This window comes from Chiloscyllium punctatum, chromosome 44 (assembly GCF_047496795.1).
Source record: "Chiloscyllium punctatum isolate Juve2018m chromosome 44, sChiPun1.3, whole genome shotgun sequence".
NCBI classification, from domain to species: domain Eukaryota; kingdom Metazoa; phylum Chordata; class Chondrichthyes; order Orectolobiformes; family Hemiscylliidae; genus Chiloscyllium; species Chiloscyllium punctatum.
The window spans coordinates 7,345,072-7,368,503 of NC_092782.1; the positions used below are offsets into that span (position 1 = coordinate 7,345,072).

The window sequence follows — 23,432 nt, forward strand, 5'->3', positions numbered from 1 at the left end:
CTACAGCAAGTGGGCTTTTTATTGAGGGACACGATCACTGTGCTCAAGAGCCCTCATTCCAAATCTATGTGAAATGGCCAATGTAACAACTGCTGATCCAATATAGCTGCACTTTGCAAATGGATGAGCCATGTTTTGGTTCAGACAACACACTATTGCCCAGCAAACATGGATCCTGCAATTTTAGCCATCAAATTGACACTGTCTGTAATGAACCAGACCAGGCCCTCTCACAACAGATTAAGGGAGCCTACAACCTAACCTTTTCTTATTTTAACAATGAATGTGTTCCAGATACAATTTGATTCATCAAACTACTTGATGTTTGGAAAAACACAATTTATTCAAACATTATAGTTAAAATACAACAAAACAAGAACTTGGAATAATTCAACTGTTGGAAAATTTAACAGATATGGTAGATATGGTAACTATCCATTCCAGTATAGTAACATCCCATTCCACAGTCTGGACAATGCCAGGGTTTGGACGGCCCTCAGCCGGTCTGCACAATGGAAGGTAGGCACAGGCCATTGGGCAGGCGGGGTAGCTGGAAAGCCTGAAGGGTGACCACGTGCTGGGTCGTGTTGGGTAGTTTTCAGCTATATGTCTTTTCTCGGTTGTGCTGTGTTTTGTAGACTGCTTTACATTATGCCTGGTTGCAGGTGATGCGCAAGGTGTTTGTAGCTGCATATTCTGGGCTTTTGCCCACTGTTTAATTCTGCCCTTAGAAGGAATTGTAACAGCCCCTATGTACTTAGGTCATTACGGTCTCTTTTTCAGGGAAACAGTGACCTGCATAGGAATTATGTATGGTTTTATATATTGTTGTTGATTCCAATGAGATTTGGGTGCCTTATGTTTGTATCCCTACTTCTCTGGGGTATAATATTTGTTGATGTGTATTGTATTTTGTGTAAACTTGAATATCACAACATCCCATAAACATATCCTTGGCAAAAGGTAATATAGAAAACAGATTGTCTCATGTGTACTTCACCAATACAGGAGGAAAGAAAAGTTCAATTCTTTCAGAATTGTCTTAAGTTTCACTGTCACCATTCTTATCCCCACTATTTTAAATGCCCCTGCTTCTTCCTCCCTAGCCTTGATTATTATGCACTTTCTATTCTTGATCCTCCTCACCACCTGGAAAGCTCCTTGCCCCACCACTTCCAATTTAACCCTCCTGAAAGACCAATGGAGGACACTCAGGACTGTATTCATAGCAGACCTCTAACATACTTCAACTAACAAAGCCTATACATGATTGACCAAATCTCTTACTGCTGTATTCATAGCTCTTATTAATGATAAACTAATCCCCTTACTGCATATAATAGCTCTACAGCACCAAATGTGGTGCTGCCTGAAATGCTCTGAATAGATTCCCTGACAGTCAGCCATCCAAGTAGATGATAAACAATGACAAAGCCCTAGACTATGTGCAGACTGCTATAACTATAGGACCCTCTGACAGACAAGCTTTCCCATCCCGCCCAATCGTACTGAGAACAATCCTCTACCAGTTTCCGATATGGCCTTTTGGTTACATCAAGTGTGTTTAATATGCAGGCTTATTGTGCTTAGTGTGCTGTTCATCATGATACCTCCATCCCTACTCATCCAAGGACAGTTCAGTACTTACAACAGCCGATGTGCGCCTCAGCCAGAGTCCCTAAAAATGGGAGCCTTTGAGTAATGAGAGCCTTTGCCGCTGGCTGAGGTAACAATTGTAGCATGGCACACAGCAAGGCATGGATGGTACATGCATGTGAATAGGTGCTGCATGAGCAAGTGCTTAGAGGGCTAGTGAGCAGCCCAGAGATGTAGCCTGGTCCAATCCACAAGCTCGGTACCTATTTGTAAACATTATCCATCCTTGTAGCAGACCTCTCAATAGTAGTTACTGCTGCATCCTACGATGCCGATTGTGCCTTAAGCAGCCTGCCAAGGTAGACAGGAGGTGCCAGGAGAATTGCAAATTCCAGAAACCAATGTCCATTCACAAAGGGTGGCTGTGGATGTGTCCTGAGATAGACAGTGGCCAGTGGTCATTCTGAGCAAAGAGTTAACTCCACTAAATACACACACTGGTTTCCCAGTCGAGTTTTCCTGACATCTTTTGTTTGGCACGGTGACTGTCTGAATATTAATGAGGCAAGTTGTGGCATTAACAAAATGTTCAAACTGTGTATCAATTGGCATCATGCACTGCCTCATGTGAACCTTACCATGCCACTTATGAAAAGCATAAAAGACAGAGAGAGATGATGCGAACTTCGAGATGATCCTTGCCTCACTTGTGATCGGAGCTTCAAAACAGCAGGCAAACCCCAGAAGGACAGAGGAAGCGCTTCAGTGATCCTTTCAAGGCCTCACTGGTGAAATATGGAATTCCTACAGACACCTGGGAATTATTGGCCCAAGACCATCCAAAGTGCAGGAGCATCCAGAAAGATGTCAAGCATCTCAAGACATGCTGTCAGGGAAAAAATGGAAGCCAGGCAAAAGCATGGAAAGGAGTAGGAGTACGCTGCCAATCCCCCATCCACCCTTTCCTATAACCACCACCTGCTCCAAGTGTAACAGAGCTTGTGGTAGCCACATTGGTCTGTATAGCCACGTATGGACTCACCTCGAGAATGGAAGAGGGTCATCCTCATCTGCAAGGGACTGCCGATAGTGATACCTAATTCTGTCATGCATCTCAACATGACAACTGACAGGATTCATTGCCACAGATATAGATTTTCTTCAAGGCACATTCAACACTGAAAATAAGCTTCAGCCAGCATTCTTGAAGTCACTATAAGCTCAACTGCTAATAGTAGTACCATGAGCTAAATGAAAAATAGGACAGGATTATATACTTCCAACTAAACATATGGGACAATACTTAATTGAGGTGACAAATGTCTCTCCCTCAGCCTGAAGAACCAGTAGGAATCTTAACAATTCCTTTGGGTGAGGACAGCTAGAATTAAGTACCAAATATAGACATATGGGTGGCCATTAAGTAATTCAATCTTGGGGGAGCTGCTGGCCTCAGATTCAGACGTCAGCAACACAGCAAAGGAAGTCTAGGTTTACGAAAGGACCGAAGAAAAACAGGTAAGAAAGGATAGGACGGGGGTCTGCAATAAGATAAAGCAGTGGCAGTGTGTGGCCCTTCTTGATGTCAAGCGTATTGATCAGGCAATGAAAGAGCTCCCCATACAGTGACCCATCTACTTCGTCTGCTTAAGGCTGAAAACTAGTAGCAACAGGATAAGGCCTTCACTGCCCACTTAAAAGCCTCAACTAGCACCAGGGCAGAATCAATATATACACAAGACCTCCAATCCCAGAGCAGAGACAGAGTCAGCTTCTGGCACCTTCCTACCTGTTTAAATATCTCCCTACCTCCAACTAACCTTAGGGCAGGGATTAAATTCAATCCACTATTTGAACAATACAGTCCCTACTAGGTTGATTAACATCCCAAGAGAATAGGTCTGTCTGCTTTATTGCATATCCCAAATGAAACAGAGTTTGAACAGAACATTTTCTCCTTTCAATAGTTACAGTTTGAGGATGTCTGGTCACAAAGTAGAGTTTAATTCTACATCAGAACTAATCTAGTTAGAATGTATTATACAGAAGGAAAAACACACTGGACTGCAGAGAACAAAGATGGCGCCTTTCTTATTTCGTGGGTTAACGAGAAAGGTGGTGCAAAGAGATATAGTTATGATTTGTGTGTTGGAATAGTTATGATTTAATGTCAACATTTTACATATTCAACTATTTGGCTGTAATATTGAAAGTCTGCAATTTAAAATGTTTTCATTTTTATGATATATCCAAAATAGGAAAAGTTTACAAAAGAATGCGAAAACTAGTTAGGAAAGTGAGCAGGACAGAGTCTATAAACTGTGTTGAATAATGTCACATTCACTAAAGCTTTAATTCACTATTAAGAACAGAAAAGTAAATGACTTAAGTGGATGTTTCTGATCATTACAGTTACATGTATCCCATGAAGTGTACTAAAATATCTTACAAAGGCTTTGCACTGGACATGTAACAAAATACCTAAAATGGATTGTTTCATCAAAATCACATGAATCATGAATTGGGAAAATATATCAACAAATCTACTGCACAGACTGTACACCGTTTTCCTAAAAAACAAATCCATACAATTTAATTTAAATTGTAGTAAAAATACATCTATCACCCAATAAGTAAAAATTGCAATTTCCAGAATCACATTGAGCCACCACATTTCAATAGCAACTTTAAAAAAAATGTTCTTATTGAGTGGAAGGAGAGGGACTAAATTTTAAAAATGTTTGTAAAATATCAGATTCATTTTGTTGTGAGTTTAATCAGAAAACAATTATATACATTATTTTCTAAGGTCCACTGAATGTTCACAACTGCAGTTCTGTAGATGAAAATATATATCTGTATCAAAGTAAACAATTCTGAGATTACATCAACCTGTGCTATTGAAAGCATTCAAAATAATTTAAATGCAATATAATCTTAAGTTAGTCAAGCAATGAAAAATCATATGGTTGAAAACCATTCCTGAAAACCTTAGCAAATTCTTCTTCATCTTCTCGGCTGTATTTACATTCCCTCCAGTTGGCTTTATCTGGCATATTTAGGACAGCTTCACTTGCCAAAACCTCTCTAAGAAATTGATAAAAGAACATGGTTAACAAACCATAGAGTAAACATTGCTGCAACAAATAATAAATCTCACTTTATTTACTTGACAAAGCTTGCTGGGCAAACAGAACAAACAAACACGCAACTGTACAATGCTTTAGAAGTCTTATATGTATAATATGAAGAACTACCTTTTTACTCTAGTTGCCAAAATTAGATATTTATTCATTTCTGATTACGATCTCTCCACCCCAAATCCTAAAGCATGTTGCCTAAGAAAGGTGGGTACAGTTGTTTATTGTCTCAAGAGCTCACAACTTCACATCTATAAGATAGGTGGTGCTGTTCTCCACAAAATAATTAGTCTTAAGAGCTAAACTTGAGTTTGTGGCCAAATGCTGCTTAATGTTATCTCCAACACCATTTCCAAGCTCTTGCAATCTGCTATCAACCAAGCATCCAACTGCTACTTCTCCATTTTAAATTCAATGAGGAAACCTCATTTTAGAGGATGTGGAATGTTCTTTGACACAGTTTGTAAAGGGCATTCTCTAAAAAAGAAAACCAGTGTTATTCAATTCTGCTCGAAATCTACTTGGGATAAGCCCCTGCTGATGAGACATATTCATACACATCCAAACCTTTCCCATTCATGTATCTATCCAAATGCTTTTTAAACGCTGTAATTGTACCCACATCCACCACTTTCTCAGGAAGTTCATTCTACATGTGAACCACCCTGTGCATAAAAAAATCTGTTTGGAGTGTGGACAGAAACCAAAACAGAAGCAGGTAGAACATGCATACTCCATAAAGTTGCCAGAGACTGGAATCGAACCTGTGATCCTGGAGCTGCGAGGCAGCATGAATGTTATTTTCAATCATGAAACTACTACATTAAGTTGTTAAATGTTGGTTTCATCTAATTGAACACAGAACTATCTGATTGGTAAAATTCATTGTGATGAAGACTGTTCAGATCCAATTCAGGTAGCTACAATACAAAACACAAAGGTCATTAGAATGACACACCCCTAAGACCACTTGATTGCCTGCTCTTACCTGCCAAACTGTAAAGGAAAGTGTTTCTTGATTCGGTGCAACAATTTTTCTCCACTGTCTAGCTCAACATAAAAATATGCTGATCCAGGTTGAATTATCTGCAAAACACAAAAAATGGATTTACTTAAAAGTTACATACAGCTGGATCGTAATTTTTTCGGTATTTTTCATCTTTCAAACAATTTGTGGAACAAACATTTTTTAAGTTGAGGCAATGTCAAATAGCATTTTAATAACTGGGAGTGAGCTAGACCTTTCACCTTGAAGTCTACAGTCATCTAACCCAGATTTTTGTTGCAACGGCCGAGTAAAATGGAGGTTGAAACTAATTTATAGCCCTAAAAGAGCCCATACATTCTCATCTTTTTCAAGCCACTACTGAGACATAGAGACAGCAGAATTGCAGAGATTTCACAACCGGTTTTGTGCAAAATGCTTGACTATGTACATTAGCACAAATTGAAATTGGCTTTACAGTAGGAGGGGTTTGTTTTTGGAGGCCTGTGAGCACTGGAATTGGTGTTGGGCCCACTTTTGTTTGTTAATTATATAAATGCTTTGGACTAGTAAATTTGCTGATGATACCAAAATTGGCATGATAATGTACAACGAAGGTGGTAATCTAAGATTACAAAGAGATCTTGATCAATTGGATCAATGGGCTAAGGAGTGGTAGATGAGGTTTAATTAGAATAAGTGTGAGATATTGCATTTTGGTAAAACAAAACAAACAAAGGCAGGATTTACAAAATTAATGGATGGGCTCTGTGCGGTTTTATAGAGCAGACAAACCTAGGGGTTCAGGCACATAATTCTTTGAAATTTTGCGAAACAAGTTGATAGGGTTGTTTTCCGACAGCATTTAGCACGCTTGTCTTCATTGCTTAGACATTTGAGTATACGAGTTGGGACATCATGTTGAAGGTTGTTGGTGAAGACTCTTCTGGAGTACTCTGTGCATTTCTGGTTGCCCTGATAGGAGGATATTATTAAATTTGAAAGGGTTCAGAAAAGGTTTACCAGAATGTTGATGGGAACTGAGGGTTTGAGTTACAAAAACAGGCTGCATAGGCTGATTTATTTCACTGGAGCACAGGAGGTTGACAGGTGACTTCAGAGGTTTAAAAAATCACCAAGGGAATGGATGAGATGAATAAGAAAAGGTCTTTGTTCCCTAAGGTGAGGGGAATTCAAAACTTGGAGTTATATTCTAAGGCAAGACAGAAATATTGAAAAATAACACAGGGGACATATTTTTTCCAAACAGTGTGGTTAGTGCGTGGTATGAATTACCAGAGAAAGGCAGCATACAACCACCTTCTCAAAGGCAACTAGGAAGGGTGGCCTAGCCTGCTCTCATCTCCTGAATAAATTTAAAAAACACATCCACTCACTATGCATGTTTGCCAAAAAAACACTATTTACGGCTTTCTACATCAAATTTTCATGAAACTTCAAGAAATATCTGTTACAGTGACAAACACAACAATAATATTACACAATAGAGGGTGACAATTATTTTTCCATGGGCATAGGTCCATTAGCTGCTAAATACACCAATCTGTTTGCAGCTTTCCAAGATAGTTACCAACATGGCCTACAAGCGTCATTCAGAAACAGGTGCAGCAATGTTTGTTGCAACTTTCTAAGAAAAGCATCTTGGAAATCTTCCAGTAATCGAAACCTAAAACTTTTTCCATTACAACACATACAAACGTACAAACCTAATTTACACCGTTCTACAAAAGCGGTTATCTATCATGAGTACTATTTTTAAAAACATTTTATTATCTGAACTTTCAGTTACTGAAAACCAAATCCTAAACTGGCAAAAAAAATTTAAAAAGATAATTCAACAAAAATCCAAGTGAAACACTACTTACTTTGACTAATGAAATGTAAAATTCCTTCCTCTCGTCACTTAAAATATTTTCTACTGTGGAACTTCACAAATTGTACTGCAACATTTAGAACAATTGTAGTGTATTGCGTGTTGGCATTTGGTCAGTTGTATTAACACAAATAATAGATGTACAAAAAAAAAACGTCCTGTACAAATGTCCTACAGTGCAATATATTTAAAAAAGAGACAAATGAAATAATTTTCATTTAAAGGACTCCTTTAATAGAGAAAAATCCCTCGGCACTTCCAAGAGATATAAAACAGGGACTGAACCAAGGAAGATGTGTCAGAAGTGTGGCTGAACCAAAGGTGTTTGGAGGGCTTACCAAAAATATGACTTTTAAAGTGGGAGGTAGAAAGTTTTCAATAGGGAATTTAATACCACGAGTTAATAGAAAGGCAAAGGCATATTCACTAATGCTTGGATGAAAGAATGCATAAGTAACCAGCATCAGTGGAAAGAAACAGATGAAGGCTAAGTCCTAAAAGCTGGATGAAGTGTAGACGTGATTTTGCAGAAAGCAAGATGGGTGCAAAACCATAATAGGAATTTAAACATGGAGGTTATAACTCTAAGTGAGGCATTGAATAAATGAGAACCTTTGCAGTTTTGAGAGGTTGGGAAAGCAGACTTGCTGCAAGATATTAACTGCAGCATATAAAACCCTATTGAACAAAACAACACCTCAGCTCAAAAGTTGTAAAAAGCATGGGGATATGATTTCAGGGAGACTAACTTTCTGCCCCCTGCCAGTGAGGAGTTCACAGGATTAAGCACCAACTTGAGAGGTTCAGGTTCTTTTGTCCAATCATGGAGTCTCCCCACAGAAATTCCATCTCACCCGAGGCTGCCAGCCAATCAGAAGCCAGTAGTTTCTGGATCCTAGAGACTGTTGCTGGAGGGTCATGCTGTGAAACCATGATGGGGTAAACTAACAAGAAGGGCATTTTTGGGAAGTATTGCAGAGTGTGGGATGCCGGAAGAGGGTTGTCAAAGCCAAGGACAGAGATTGGCTGTCACATGCTACCCTTTTGCTTTCCCATCCAATGCCCACCATGGACTGGGTAAATGGAAGTTCCACACCCCTAGGAATGGTGAACAAACCACTTTACACATTTTAATGAAAAGGCAGATGATGGGACCAGGGATGAGGTCAGGCCATTAACTGACCACTTGAAGGGCCTTAACCTGTGCCAAGTTGAGAAAGATTGCCAATAGGCCTTCTCACCCAGTACTTAATTGTTGAGGGTACAAGGGAGTATCTTAACCAATCATTTGTCCTTCTTGCCACTTTCCTCCTCATCTCCAGGGAGGGAAAAATCAAACTTTTTGTGCATCTGCCCTACCAACGTATGTGGGGCATTCAAACCTCATTTGAAAGATGCTCATGTGAAGAGACATCCTCAAGATATTTTACTACATTACATAAATGGAATTATATCAAAAAATGTGGGGCTGGAAAAGCACAACCAGTCAGGCAGCATCCGAGGAGCAGAAGTGATGTTTTGAGCATAAGCTGTTCATCTGGAACATTGCATAAATGGAACTGATGCTACTTTGTGCCAGTAAAATATTTTAAATAAATTGAATGCACCACTTAAACAGATTGATGAACAAAATGAAACTCAGAACTTTCAATACCAAGAGATTTAAACAAAGGGTTAAGTCTTGAATGAAATAGCAATTTTTTTTTTGTTAACAAACAAGCTGTGAAATCATTTTGAAGACTCCCAAATTTGTCTTTGAAAACAGTTGTAACCTAACAGCACCAAACCAGATAATTACCACTGATCAATTTGGTCAAATTGCAGTCACGTTTCTTGTACCTAGTCAAGCAGAAATTTTGTCTGTAAAATTAGAATTAGAATCCCTACAATGTAGAAACAGACCCTTTGGCCTAGCAAGTCCACAATGATCCTCTGAAGAGTAACCCACCCAGACCCGTTCTGTTACATTTCCCCCTGACTAATTCATCTAACATGCACATACTTGGACTGTGGAAGGAAAGCAGAGCACCCAGAGGAAAACCATGCAGACAACAGGGAGAACGTACAAACTCCACACAGGCAGTCATCCGAGGCTGGAGTCGAACCCTAGCGCATGGTGCTGAGACAGCAGTGCTAACTACTGAGCCATTGTACCGCCCCAGTGGAAAATGAAGAAGTGTAAGAAATCTTGGAGAACATGAAAGTTACAACTACCTGGGGTCAAGTGGTGCCAATAACCAGAAGAATGGAAATATAAATTCAACAACAGATTAGCTCTGTTTGGAGTAACTGAACAGAGTACGATGATAGAAAGAACGTTGCTGAACTTGAAAACAAGAATCCACAAGACAACTCTGAAACCAGTCTTATTACATAATATAAAACTCTTGGGTCAAGAAGTGAGAAATGATGCCAATGAGATACAGACACTGATATGGAGACGGAAAAGGGTGGCACTGGAAAAGCACAGCAGGTTAGACAGCATCTGAGGAACAGGAGAGTTGACATTTTGGGCATAAGCTTATGCTTTTCCAGCACCACCCTTTTCGACTGACTCTCCAGCATCTGCAGTTCTTGCTTTATCTTAGTTACTGATATGACGTGTGGAATAACAAGGAAGGACAAGATCAGAAACCAGCACATGGCTGGGAAGGAAGCGTTCTCATCAGTGAGAATTGTTGGAGGGTCAAAAAAAAGTAGCTTCAATGCCTTGGAATTGGTATAAAGTCATAGAAATATACAACACGGAAACAGACCCTTCTGTCCAACTTGTCCACGCCAACAAGATAACCTAAATAAATTTAGGTCCCATTTGCCAGCATTTGGCCCATTTCCCTCTAAACCCTTCCTATTTATATACGCAACCAGAGGCCTTTTAAATATTATAACTGGACCAGCCTCCACCACTTCCTCTGGCACCACTCTCTGCCTTTAAAAATCGGCCCTTACATCCCTTTTAATTCTTTCTCTTCTCACATTAAACCTATGCCCTCTAGTTTTGGACTTCCCACCCCAGAGAAAATACCATATCTATTTACTCTATTCATGCCATCATGAATATGTAAACTTCTAAGGTCACCCTTCAGCCTCTGATGCTCCAGGGTAAATAGACCCAGTCTATTCAGCATCTCCCTACAGCTCAAACTCTGGCAACGTCCTTGTAAATCTTGTCTGAACCCTTTCAAATTTCACAACATCCTTCCTGTAGCAGGGAGACCAGAATTATGAGCAGCATTCTAATTGTGGGCTAACCAATATCCTGTACAGCCGTAATATGACCTCCCAACGTCTATACTTAATGCAATGATCAATTAAGGCAAGCACATCATATATTGCCACTATCCTACCTACCTGTGACTCCAGTTTAAGAAACAATTAACCTGCAATCCAAGCTCTCTCTCTTCAGCAAAACTCCCCAGGACCTTACCATTAAGTTTATAAGTACAGCCCTCATTTGCCGCCCCAAAATGTATCACTTCAAATTTATCTAAATGAAACTCAATCTGCCACTCTTCAGTCCTTAGCCCACCTGATCAAAATCCCATTGTACTGAGGTAAGCTTCTCTGTTGTCCATTACACCTCAACTTTGGTGTAATTTGCAAATCTACTAACCATACCTCCTATGTTCATATCTAAACCATTTATATCAATGACGAAAAGCATTGGACCCAGCACCGAACCTTATGACACATTGCCTCCAGTGAGAACAGCAACCCTCCACCACCAACCTTTGTCTTCTACAACTGAGCCATTTGTGTACCCAAATGGCTAGTTCTCCCATTATTCCATGCGCTCTAACCTTGCTAACAAGTCCATCATGAAGAACCTTGTCAAATGCCTTACTGAAATCCATAGAAATCATGTACACCACTCTGCCCTCAATGCTCTTTGTTACTTCTTCAAAAAACTCAATCATTTCCTGTACACAAAGCCATGTTGACTATCCCTAATCAGTCCTTGTCTTTTCAAATAAATGAACATCCTGTCCCTCAGGATTCCCTCCAACAACTTGCCCACTACCAATGTCAGGGTCTATGGTATATAGTTCCCTGGCTGTTCCTTACCACTTTTCTTAAATAGTGGCATTACATTAGCCAACTTCCAGTCTTCCGGCATCTCACCTGTGGCTATCGTTGATACAAATATCTCAGCAAGGGGCCCAGCAATTTCTTCCCCATTTTCCTACAGAGTTTCAGGGTATAGCTGATCAGGTCCAAGGAATTTATCCACCTTTGTGCATTTCAAGACTTCTACCACCACCTCCTCAGTAATATGGACATGTTTCAAGATGTCACTATTTCCCCATGTTCTCTTTCTTCCACATATTTCTCCATAGTAAAAACTGATGCACAATACTCATTTAGTATCTCCCCACCGCCCTCCCCCCCCCAATCTCTTGTGGTTCCACATACAGGTGGCCTTGCTGATCTTTGAGCAGCCCTATTCTCTCCCTAGTTCCCCTTTTGTCCTAAATGGGTTTATAGAATCCCTTCAGATTCTCCTTAATGCTATTTGACAAAGCTGTCTAATGTTCCCTTTTTGCCCTCACGATTTCCCTCTTAAGTATACTTCTACTGCCTTTATACTCTTCTAGGGATTCATTCAATCTTTGCTGTCAATACCTGACATATGCTTCCTTCTTATTCTTAACCAAAACCTCCATTTCTCCAGTCATCCTGCATTCCCTACACCCACCAGTCTTGATCTTCACTCTAACAGGAACATACTATCTCCAGACTCTCATGATCGCAGTGTTGAAGGCTTCCCATTTTCCAGCCGTCTCCTTATAAAGTGAACGTCTGCCCCCAATCAATTTTTGAAAGCTCTTGCCTAATACCCCAAAATTGACCTTCCTCCAATTTAGAATGTTAACTTTTAGATCCAGTCTATCTTTTTCCACCACAATGTTCATTTATCACAGATTTAAACAGAGAAGAAATCTGGTGAGGTCAATGATGAAATAGTTAGGGCAAGAGTCATAGAAGTCCAACTCATCTATGCCAACCAGATATCCCAACCCAATCTAGTCCCACATGCCAGCACCCAGCCCATATCCCACCAAACCCTCCCTATTCATCTACCCATCCAGATGCCTTTCAAATGTTGCAATTCTAACCATCCTTCACCACTTCCCCTCGCAGCTCAGCTCATTCCATATACGTACCACCCTCTGCGTCAAAAGGTTGCCCCTTATGTCTGTTTTATATCTTTCCCCTCTCACCCTAAACCTATGCCTTCCAGTTCTGAACGCCCCCACCCCAGGGAAAAGACTTTCGTCTATTTATCCTATCCGTGCCCATCATGATTTTGTAAACCTCTATAATGTCGCCCCTCAGCCTCCAACGCTCCAGGGAAAACAGCCACAGCCTATTCAGCCTCTCCCTACAGCTCAAATCCTCCAACCCTGGCAACATCCTTATAAACATTTACTAAATCTTTTCAAGTTTCACAACACCCTTGCGATAGGGTGCAATATTCCATTATTCCAAAAGTGGCCTAACCAATGTCCTGTACAGCTGCAACATGACCTCCCAACTCCTGTACTCAATACTCTGACCAATAAAGGTAAGCATACCAAATGCTTTCTTCACTATCCTATCTACCTACGACTTCACTTTCAAGGAGCTATGAACCTGCACTCCAAGGTCTCTTTATTCAGCAACACTCCCGAGGACTTTACTATTAAGTATAGAAGTCCTGCTAAGATTTGCTTTCCCAAAATGCAGCACATCGCATTTATATAAATTAAACTCTAAATGCCACTTCTCAGCCCATTGGCCCATCTGATCAAGATCCCATTGTAATCTGAGGTAACCTTCTTCGCTGTTCACAACACCTCCAATTTCAGTGTCATCTGCAAACTTATTGACTATACCTCTTATGCTCACATCCAAATCATTTATAGAAAATGACGAAAAGTATCTATCCTTGTGGCACTCCACTGGTCAAAGGCCTCCAGTCTGTAAAACAACCCTCCACAACAACCACGTCTTCTACTTTTGAGCCAGTTCTGTATCCAAATGGAGAGTTCTCCCTGTATTCCATGAGATCTAATCTTGCTAATCAGTTGCACATGGGGAACCTTGTCAAACACCTTACTGAAGTCCATATGGATCACGTTCAGCACTCTACCCTCATCAATCCTCTTTGTTATGTCTTTTAAAAAAAAAAGACTCAGTCACGTTTGTGTGACAGGATTTCCCATGCACAAAGTCAGATTTAACTATCCACAATCAGTCATTGCTTTTCTAAATACATGTACATCCTGTCCCTCAGGACACCCTCCAACAACTTGCCCACACCGACATCAGGCTCAATGGTCTATAGTTCCCTGGCTTGTTCTTACCACCTTTCTTAAACTGTGGCAGCAAGTTAGCCAACTTCCAGTCTTCCAGCACCTCACCTGTGACTATCGATGATACAAATATCTCAGCAAATGGCCCAGCAATCACTTCCCTAGCTTCCCACAGAGTTCTAGGGTACACCCGATCAGGTCCAGGGGATTTATCCAGTTTTATGTGTTTCAAGACATCCAGCTTTTCCTCCTCTGTAATATGGACATATTTTCCAAAATGTCACCATCTATTTCCCTACATTATATATCTTCCACGTCCTTTTCCACAGTAAAGGTTGATACAGAATACTCGTTTAGTATTAGCAAGTTTTGAGAAGATTTGTAGTTCAGGTTGAGGTTCTGGATGTAGGTTTGCTCGCTAAGCTGGAAGATTCATGTTCAGACGTTTTGTCACCATACTAGGTAACATCTTCGGTGAGCCTCCGGACGAAGCACTGCTGATGATTCCTGCTTTCTATTTGTACATTTGGGTTTCTATGGGTTGGTGATGTCATTTCCTGTTCCTTTTCTCAGGGGGTGGTAAATGGGGGGTGCAAGTCAATGTGTTTGTTGATAAATAGAATGCAGGAATCATCAGCAGTGCTCCGGAGGCTCATTGAAGATGTTACTGGTGAAGAATTTTACCTCCTCACTCTCCATTAGAGTCGTACCGGAGGATTGGAATGAGGTGAACGTTGTTCCTCTTTTCACGAAGGGTAATAGGGAAACCCCTGGCAATTACAGATCAGTCAGTCAGTCTGTGTTCAGCAAAGTTCTGGAAAGAATTCTGAGGGATAGGATTTATGACTATTTGGAAAAGCAGTGTGATTAAAGGCAGTCAGCATGGCTTTGAGGGTCAGGTCATGCATCACAAATCTCACTGAGTCTTTGAGGAGGTGTCAAGACAGGTCGACGAAGGTGGAGCAGTGGATGTGGTATATATGGACTTCAGTAAGTCATTTGATAAGATTCCCCATGGTAGGCTCATTCATGATGTCAGGAAATATGGGATACAGGAAGATTTGGTTATCTGGATTCAGAATTTGTTGTCTGACAGAAGGCAAAGAGTGGTTATAGATGGAAAGTATTCTACCTGGAGGTCAGTGTTGAGTGGGGTCCCGCAGGACTGTGTTCTTTCTTGTCTCTATTCTTTGTAGTCGTTATAAATGACTTGGATGAGGAGGTTGAGGGGTGGCTTAGTAAATTTGCAAATGACACAAAGGTTGGAGGTGCCATCCATAATATCGAGGGCTATTGCACGACAAACAGGATGCAGAGCTGGGCTGGGAAATGGCAGATGGAGTTCAACCTGGATAAATGTGAAGTGATCATTTTGGAAGGTTGAACTTGAAAGCTGAATACAGGATTAAAGACAGGATTCTTCGCAGTGTGGAGGAACAGAGGAACCTTGGTGTGCAAGTACATAGATCCCTCAAAGTTGTGGATAGGGTTGTTAAGAAAGCATATGGTGTTTTGGCTTCCATTAACAGGGGGATGGAGTTTAACAGCCACAAGGCTTTACTACAGCTCTACAAGTCCCTGGTGAGACCACACTTGGAACACTGTATCTTTCCGAAAGTAGGGTGACCAGAACTGACAGAGGCTTTGGAGAGAGTGCAAAGGAGGTTTACCAGGATGCTGCCTGGACTGGAGAGCTTGTCCTACTAAGCTCAGACTTTTCTCTCTGGAGAGGAGGAGGAAGAGAGGTGACCTGATTGAGGTATACAAGGTAATGAGAGGAATGGATAGAGTCAATAATCAGAGACTTTTCCCCAGGGCAGGACTGACTGGCACGTGGGGTCATAGTTTTAATTATTAGGAAAAAGGTATAGAAGGGACGTCAGAGGAAGGTTCTTTACACAGAGTTGTGAATTCATGGAATGCGTTGCTAGCAGTAGTCGTGGAAACAGAGTCATTAGGGACATTTAAGCAACTGCTGGACATGCACATGGATAGAGTGAGTTGAGGGGTGTGTAGGTTATTTTATTTTACATAAGGATTAACCCTCAGCACATCATGGGCCAAAGGGCCTGTTCTGTGCTGTACTTTTCTATGTTCTATGTTAACTAGTATGGTGATGAAACGTCTGAAAATGAAGCTTCCAGCTCAGCGAGCAAACCAACATCCATGCACGCTTAGTATCTCCTCCATCACCTGCGGCTCCACACAAAGGCTGTGTTGCTGATATTTGAGGTGCCCCTTTTCTCTCCCCAGTTACCCTTTTGTCCTTAATGTGTTTGTAAATTCCCTTTGAATTGTCCTTAACCCTATTTGCCAAAGCTATCCCATGTCCCTTTTTGCCCTCCTGATTTCCCTCAAAGCATACTCCTACTGCCTTTATACTCTAAGGATTAATTCGATCTATCTTGTCTATACCCGAAATATGCTTCCTTCCTTTTCTTAACCAAACCCCAATTTCTTTAGCCATCCAACATTCCCTACTCCTACCAGCCTTTCCTTTCACGCTAACAGGAATATATTGTCTCTGGACTCTCGTTATCTCATTTCTGAAGGCCTCCCATTTTCCAGCCATCTTTTTATCTGCGAACATCTGCCCCCAATCAGCTTTTGAAAGTTCTTGTCTGATACCGTCAAAATTAGTCTTCCTCCAATTTAGAACTTCAACTTTTAGATCTGGTCTATCCTTTTCCATCACTATTCTAAAATTGATAGAACTATGGTCACCGGCACCCCCACTGACACCTCAGTCATCTGCCCTGCCTTATTTCCCAAGAGTAGGTCATCTCTAGTAGGTACATCCACATTTTGAATCAGAAATATTTCTTGTCCACACTTAAATTCTCCTCCATCTAAACCCATAACACATTGGCAGTCCCAGTCTATGTTTGGAAAGTTAAAATCCTCTACAATAATCTTCTTATAGCTAACTGAAATCTCCTTACAAATTTGTTTCTCAATTCCCTGTTGACTATTAGAGATGGGAAAGGCCTAAAACATGATGAAAAGGTACACTGGTGAAAATTTTAAAGAGAGCTGGATTTGAAGGCAAATGGGTGACTGGTGATGAAAATAGGCAATCAGCATTGTGATAACCTTCAGGTAAAACAGAAGAAGCCAAGGGAATGGAAAGAGTGCATACAATGCATTTTGAAAACAATGCAAGTACAGTTGAGTCTCAATTTTTAGTTAAATTAAATGTGCAGACAAAGAAATTGAAAAAGTACAATACCACATGATAGTGCACTTATCTAATGCGAAGTCAGGCAGCTTATCCAACCCTTTAGCATTGACTACTTTATATAAAATTTTCAGAGGCAGCCTTGATAGACCACTTAGAAATTTTTTGTTCATCAATTGTTTATGGCTCCATGGCAAAAATAAGATTGCTTGTGTCTTTTGAGTTACTGAAGTACATTAAATAAACTCACTTGTTTGAGATCAGAATGTTCAGGGATCTCCAATAGCTCCATCCTCTGTTCCTCTGCTTGTACAATAAAAGCTTCTTTAATGTCCTCAGTTGTACAACTTTGGATAGGTACAGGAACCACCTGAATGAAAATGGAAAGTGTCACTCAGAACTCATTGCAGTTACCATCAAAACAGTTTACACAAAAGTCAGATATTTTGGATTTTCTATAGATTAATCTAAAAATAATTAGAAAAAAAGTACATCATTGGGATATTGGTTCCCTCAGGAAAACTCATCATCATACCAGATGAGACAACATCTGGGATTATTTCAGACTTAAACTAATGAAAAAAAAGAGCATTTGCTGTGTGAGCTGAAAGTGTTAAATAACAGAAGGACTTGATAGTTTTTCACAACAAAGTTTCCAACTCAATATTATTGTTTGTGGAGACTGTAGGACTGGTCTGGTACTTCCAAAACCAACCAATTTAAGATCAACCACATGTAAACATCAAATCTTAAATGCTCCTTGGATGAGAACAAATAATTCATGTTTCAAATCAACATATGCTGCTATTTTGAAAGTGGAACTTTGTCTATTGAAAATTCAAGGTTTCACTCAAATATTTGATGTGACTAGAAATTACCTGCAACTGTAGGTGCTGACTCCTGTAGTTTCTTTCAAACATTACAAACCTTTTCCCAATGCTCTTGTAAAACTTTTTCAAAGCCAGTTTATACTTCTGTACTTCTTCTATGACTTCTGAAGGAAGCTCTACCACTGACTGGTGGTGCCCAATAGGTAAAATGAGTACATGATCAGGGGTTAAGCTACCTTTTGCAAGGGCAATATAACACTGTAAAACAAAAAACTTACAATCATTTAAGCTGATAAATTATCTTCTAAAAATACTTTTATGCAATGCAAATATTATATGTATATTGATGAAGTAATCCTGCAGGAAATCACAGTAAGTATGCATGTCATTTTTCAGTGCTCAGCTCCCTTGTGTGAAAGATTGTTGGCTATTTTTAAGAGGCATTATCTTTTCTGCTTTCATATGATGCAGGTGCCACTGACAAAACCTGCAGATGTTTCCCATCCACTACTTCCTTAGAAAAGGTGGCAGTCAGTTATCTTCTTGAACGACCATAAATTTATTTAGCATAGGGACTCTACAGAGCTGATGGGAGAAGGCACGAGGGGTTTGGTGGAGAGCACGTTCTTCAGCAACAGGGATTTAAGCCACACAGATAGGATCTTGATCAGCAAGGGGATTAAAGGTTATGTGGAGAAGGCAGGAGAATGGGATTGAGAAACACATCAACCATGATTGAATGGCAGGGCAGACTCAACGGGGTAAATGGCCTAACTCTGCGTCTGTATCTATGGTCTTATGGTCCCACAGTGACGTAACTCTAAATCAGGAAGGTGTGTACCTTGGAACACGTTGTGTTCCTACGCTTCTGCTGTTCTTGCCCTTCTTGGTGGTTAGAAATCATGGTTTTGGAATGTGCTGAAGTTGTTTTGACAAGTTACTTGTCAATGCAGCTCTAATATAGTACATCTTCCTGCTGCCATGCAGTAGCACATGAGGGAGTAAATATTTGGATAATGGTGGATGTCTTTTTTTATTTTTTAAATTAATTCATGCGATGAGGCCATTTCTGGCTTGGCCAACATTTATTGCCGAGCCCTAACCGTCAAAGGGTTACTGCCTGGCCTGGTAGCAGAGCCCAGGACTCCTGGCTGCAGGGAGAGAGTAGGTTTCGCACAGGAACCTCTACCATGTGGGCCCACTAGCAAAAAGATGGCACCTAAAAAGTGGTGACTCTTATGTTGGTTGGTCTGACTCAGGCGGCAGTGAGATAGCGTAGTCGGGGTGGTGGCACAGGTATTGTGGGTGAGTTGGTTCAGGGCTCATGGTAGAAGCAGCAGAACAAAGACAGACTTTCAGTTATAGCTTTTCATTCTTAAACTATTCAAAATGCCACTGGACTGTGGCAACAGTCAAAGCTTTTCACGTATTTTACCGTATTATTCACTGTAAAATGCTGTGATAATAAATCATTAGACTCTTAATTCCACATTTTTTACTGAATTCACATTTCATGATCTACCATGGTGGAGTATGAACCCTAGCAACCAGAACGATACCTGGGGTCTCTGAATTAGCAGTCCAGCAATAATACCACTGGGCCATCACACCTCGGTACCAATCAATCAATTGGTCTGCTCAGCCCTGCATAAATATCAAACTGGTGTGTTGTTGGAGCTGCTGGTGGAGGGCCCTCATCTAGGCAGGTGGAAGGTGTTCCATCATTTTCCTGACTTGTGCCTTGTAGATGTGTGGACAGGCTTTGAGTCAGGAGATAACTCATCTCACAAATTCCCTGATCTTTTAATGACTGGCCCTGTTCCGTTTCAATGATAACCAAACCAGGACATCGATTCTAAGGGATCGAGTGACATAGAACATAGAAGGTTACAGTGCAGTATACGCCCTTCGGCCTTAAATGTTGCGCCGACCTGCAAAATTAATCTGATGCCCATCTAACCTACAGCATTTCATTATTGTCCATATGTATGTCCAATGCCCATTTAAATACCCTTAACGTCAGCAAGACAACTACTGTTGCAGGCAGGCTGTTCCACACCCCTACTATTCTCCAAGTAAAAAACTATCCAAATATATGTCCTAAATCTATGACCCCTCAATTTAAAGCTATGTCCCGTCATGTTAACCTTCACCATTTGAGGTAAATGGCTCTTATCTAATCCTCTGACTAATTTATACGTCTCGATTAACTCACCTCTTAACCTTCTCTCCAACGAAATCAGCCGCAGTTTCCTCAGTCTTTCCTTGCAAGACCTTCCTTCCATACCAGGCAACATCCTAGTAAATCACCTTTGAACCCTTTCCAAAGCTTCCACATCCTTCCTATAATGGGGTGACCAGAACTGCACGGAGTACTCCAAGTGCGGCCTTACCAGTGTCTTGTACAGCTGAAGCATGACCTCGTGGCTTCAAATCTCAATCCTGCTATCAATAAACGCCAACACACCATATGCCTTAACAACCCTATCGACCTGGCTGGCAACCTTCAGGGATTTATGCACCTGGACATACATCTCTCTCTGTTTTTTCATACTGCCAAGAATTTTACCATTAGCCCAGTACTCTGCATTCCTGCATTCACGTCTTCTGACGTGAACTACTTTACACTTTTCTGCATTAAACTCCATTTGCCACTTCTCAGCCCAGCTCTGCACCTTATCTATGTCCCTCTGTAACCCACAACATCCTTTGGCACTAACCACAACTCCGCCTACCTTAGTGTCATCTGCAAAGTTACTAACCCAGCCTTCTACGCCCACTTCCAGATCATTTTAAAAATTACAAACAGCTGTGGCCCCAAAACAGATCCTTGCGGCACACTAGTGGTAACTGAGTTCCGTGATGAACATTTCCCATCAACCACAACTCTCTGTCTTCTTTCAGCCAGGCAATTTCTGATTCAAACCACTAAATCACCTTCAATCCCAAAACTCCTTACTCTGTGCAATAGCCTACCGTGTGGAACCTTATCAAATGGCTTACTGAAGTCCATATACACCACACCAACTGCCTTACCTTCATCCACCTGTTTTGGCACCTTCTCAAAGAACTCAATAAAAGGTTAGTGAGGCACGACCAATCCTTCACAAAACCGTGTTGATCATCCCGAATCAAATTATTCTGTTCCAAATGATTATAAATCCTACCTCTTATAACCTTTTCCAACGCCTTACCCACACCAAAGTAAGGCTCATTGGCCTGTAATTTACCAGGGTTGTCCCAACTCCCCTTCTTAAAACAAGGGGACAACATTTGCCATCCTCCAGTCTTCTGGCACTACTCCTGTCAACAATTATGACACAAAGAACATGAGTCTCGTTCCCACAAAACCTCCCATCTGTCCCCCTAACTATGGAGTCCCCAATGACTAAAGCTCTGTACTCTTTCCCCTTCCACTCTGAGCAAAGGGACAGACTCTGTGCCAGAAACCGGCACCACATTGCTTACCCCTGGTAAATCGCACCCCCCCCACCCCCAAACAGTATACTTGTTATTGAGGGGAACCACCACAGGAGATCCTTGCATACCTGTCAGTTCCCTTTCCTACCCCTGACGGTAACCCATCTATCTTCATCACGTGGCTGTGGAGTAACTACCTCCCTGTAACTGCACTCAATAACCCCCTCAGACTCTTGAATGATCCGAAGTTCATCCAGCTTCAGTGCTCTAACATGGTACTTGAGAAGCTGGATTTGATGCATATCCCACAAATGAAGTCAGCAGGGACACTAGAGGTGACCCTTACCTCCACTAATTGCAGGAAGAACATTCAACTGCCCTAACCTCCGTTCCCACCATTCTAAATTCCCAAATAGACTGCCGGAAACAAAAACAAATGAAACAAAAAAAAGACACTTGTCACCTTACCAACAGATGCACAGAACTTTTGTTTGGTTAGAGGTGGAGGATGGGTGGGAGACATTACCCGTGTAGTGTTTCATGTAAAGCAACTGCCCAAATATGTGACCTCGTGACTTTTCTGATTGCGTCCACGAACTGAAAAAAAACTGGAACTAAACTATATGCTCACATATCCTGACGGGCTCCGCTGCTCCCTGGAGACCTCGTAGTACCATTGAATGTCAAGGGGAGATTTGTTTGTTACTGATCAAGCCAAGCTGGAATTATGTCTAGGTCTTGCAGCATATTAGTACAAACTATTTCAGTGTCTCTTGAGCTGTGGATAGTACTGAACCTTATAGATTCATTAGGTTTTAATTTGTGAATGTGACTGCCAGTGGTGTAGTACACAAGAATGGTGTTAACAAATCAAGATGCAGCACTAGTAATTAATTTTATCTGATCTTGCCAGAAATGCTACAAGGTTGCTTATGTAATTGAAACCAGTGTTTTGAGCACTTTTGTAATCTAGTAGCAACCAATGCTCGAAATTTATGCTTTCTAACCAAAAGGAAATACTCAAATGGACATATAGTACTTACATGTGTACCAATACTGATAACCAAGTGCTTTTCTACTTCAGGACTAGCAAGGCAGAACCAGCAAGGACCTGTGGGCTGAGCTACAAGAACAAACACATGAAGTTTCAGATGTGTACTTCACGTTACACCAAGTACTCTTTTTTTTATATAAACGGAGAACAATGAGCATCTTTAATTTGGAAAATGAAAAATAAATTCATAAAGTAAATTCAGTGAGTTTTAGAAATTTATTGGAATGCGTACAATGTGAAAGCAGGCCATTTGGTCCACAGAGTCCACATCGACTCCCTCCAAAGAGCATCCCATCCGGAGCCAACTCCTACCCTATCCCTAGAACCCTGCATTTCCCTTGGCTAATCCACCTAGCCTATGCATCCCTGAACACTATGGGCAATTTTCTATTTAAAAGCATGGCCAATTCACCTTGCCTGCACATCTTCTGGACTGAGGGGGAAACTGGAGCACCCAGAGCAAACCCACACAGACACAGGGAGAATGTGTAAACACCACATAGAGTCATAGAGATGTACATCACAGAAACAGACCCATTGAATACAGGGAGAACTAGCCATCTGGATACAGAACTGGCTCAAAGGGAAAAAACAGAAGGTGGTGGTGGTGGGTGGTTTCTTTTCAGACTGGAGACCCGTGATCAAATGGTGTGCCACAAGGATCGGTGCTGGGTCCACTGTTTTTAGTCATTTATATTAACGATTAGGGCGTGAACATAGGAGGTATACAGAGGAACCTCGATGTTGGACAGGGGTGGAGGGGGACAGTGTTGGATGGTGGCGGGGTGCGGGACTCGTGCGTGGTGTGCTGCTGCCTCATATCCCGATCAGAGAGCTGACTTAAAAAACTCCAAGCCCCAGTGGAAAGGCCTTTAAATCAATTAACTGAATAATCAATTATCCAAACGAAATAGTGCCCACCCACCTCGCTAGGATAATCGAGGTTCCTCTTTCGTAATTTTGCAGATGACACCAAAATTGGAGGTGTAGTGGACAACGAAGAAGGTTACCTCAGATTGCAATGGGATCTTGATCAGAT

The 23,432-nt window shown here is 41.1% G+C and overlaps 1 protein-coding gene across 3 annotated transcripts in view; it reads right to left on the reverse strand.

Annotated features, from left to right (window-relative positions):
• Positions 1-318: 318 nt before the first annotated feature.
• cwf19l1 (CWF19 like cell cycle control factor 1) overlaps positions 319-23,432 on the reverse strand; it is a 41,140-nt gene continuing 18,026 nt past the window's right edge. For all 3 annotated transcript variants that reach the window (XM_072562157.1, XM_072562156.1, XM_072562155.1), the window contains exons 10-14: positions 22,383-22,462; positions 17,968-18,177; positions 17,340-17,459; positions 5,725-5,822; positions 319-4,683 (exon numbers count right to left, since the gene is read on the reverse strand). In XM_072562157.1, the coding sequence (XP_072418258.1) occupies positions 4,539-4,683; positions 5,725-5,822; positions 17,340-17,459; positions 17,968-18,177; positions 22,383-22,462 (653 nt within the window). In that variant the 3' untranslated portion in view covers positions 319-4,538. The remainder of the gene's footprint in view (positions 4,684-5,724; positions 5,823-17,339; positions 17,460-17,967; positions 18,178-22,382; positions 22,463-23,432) is intronic.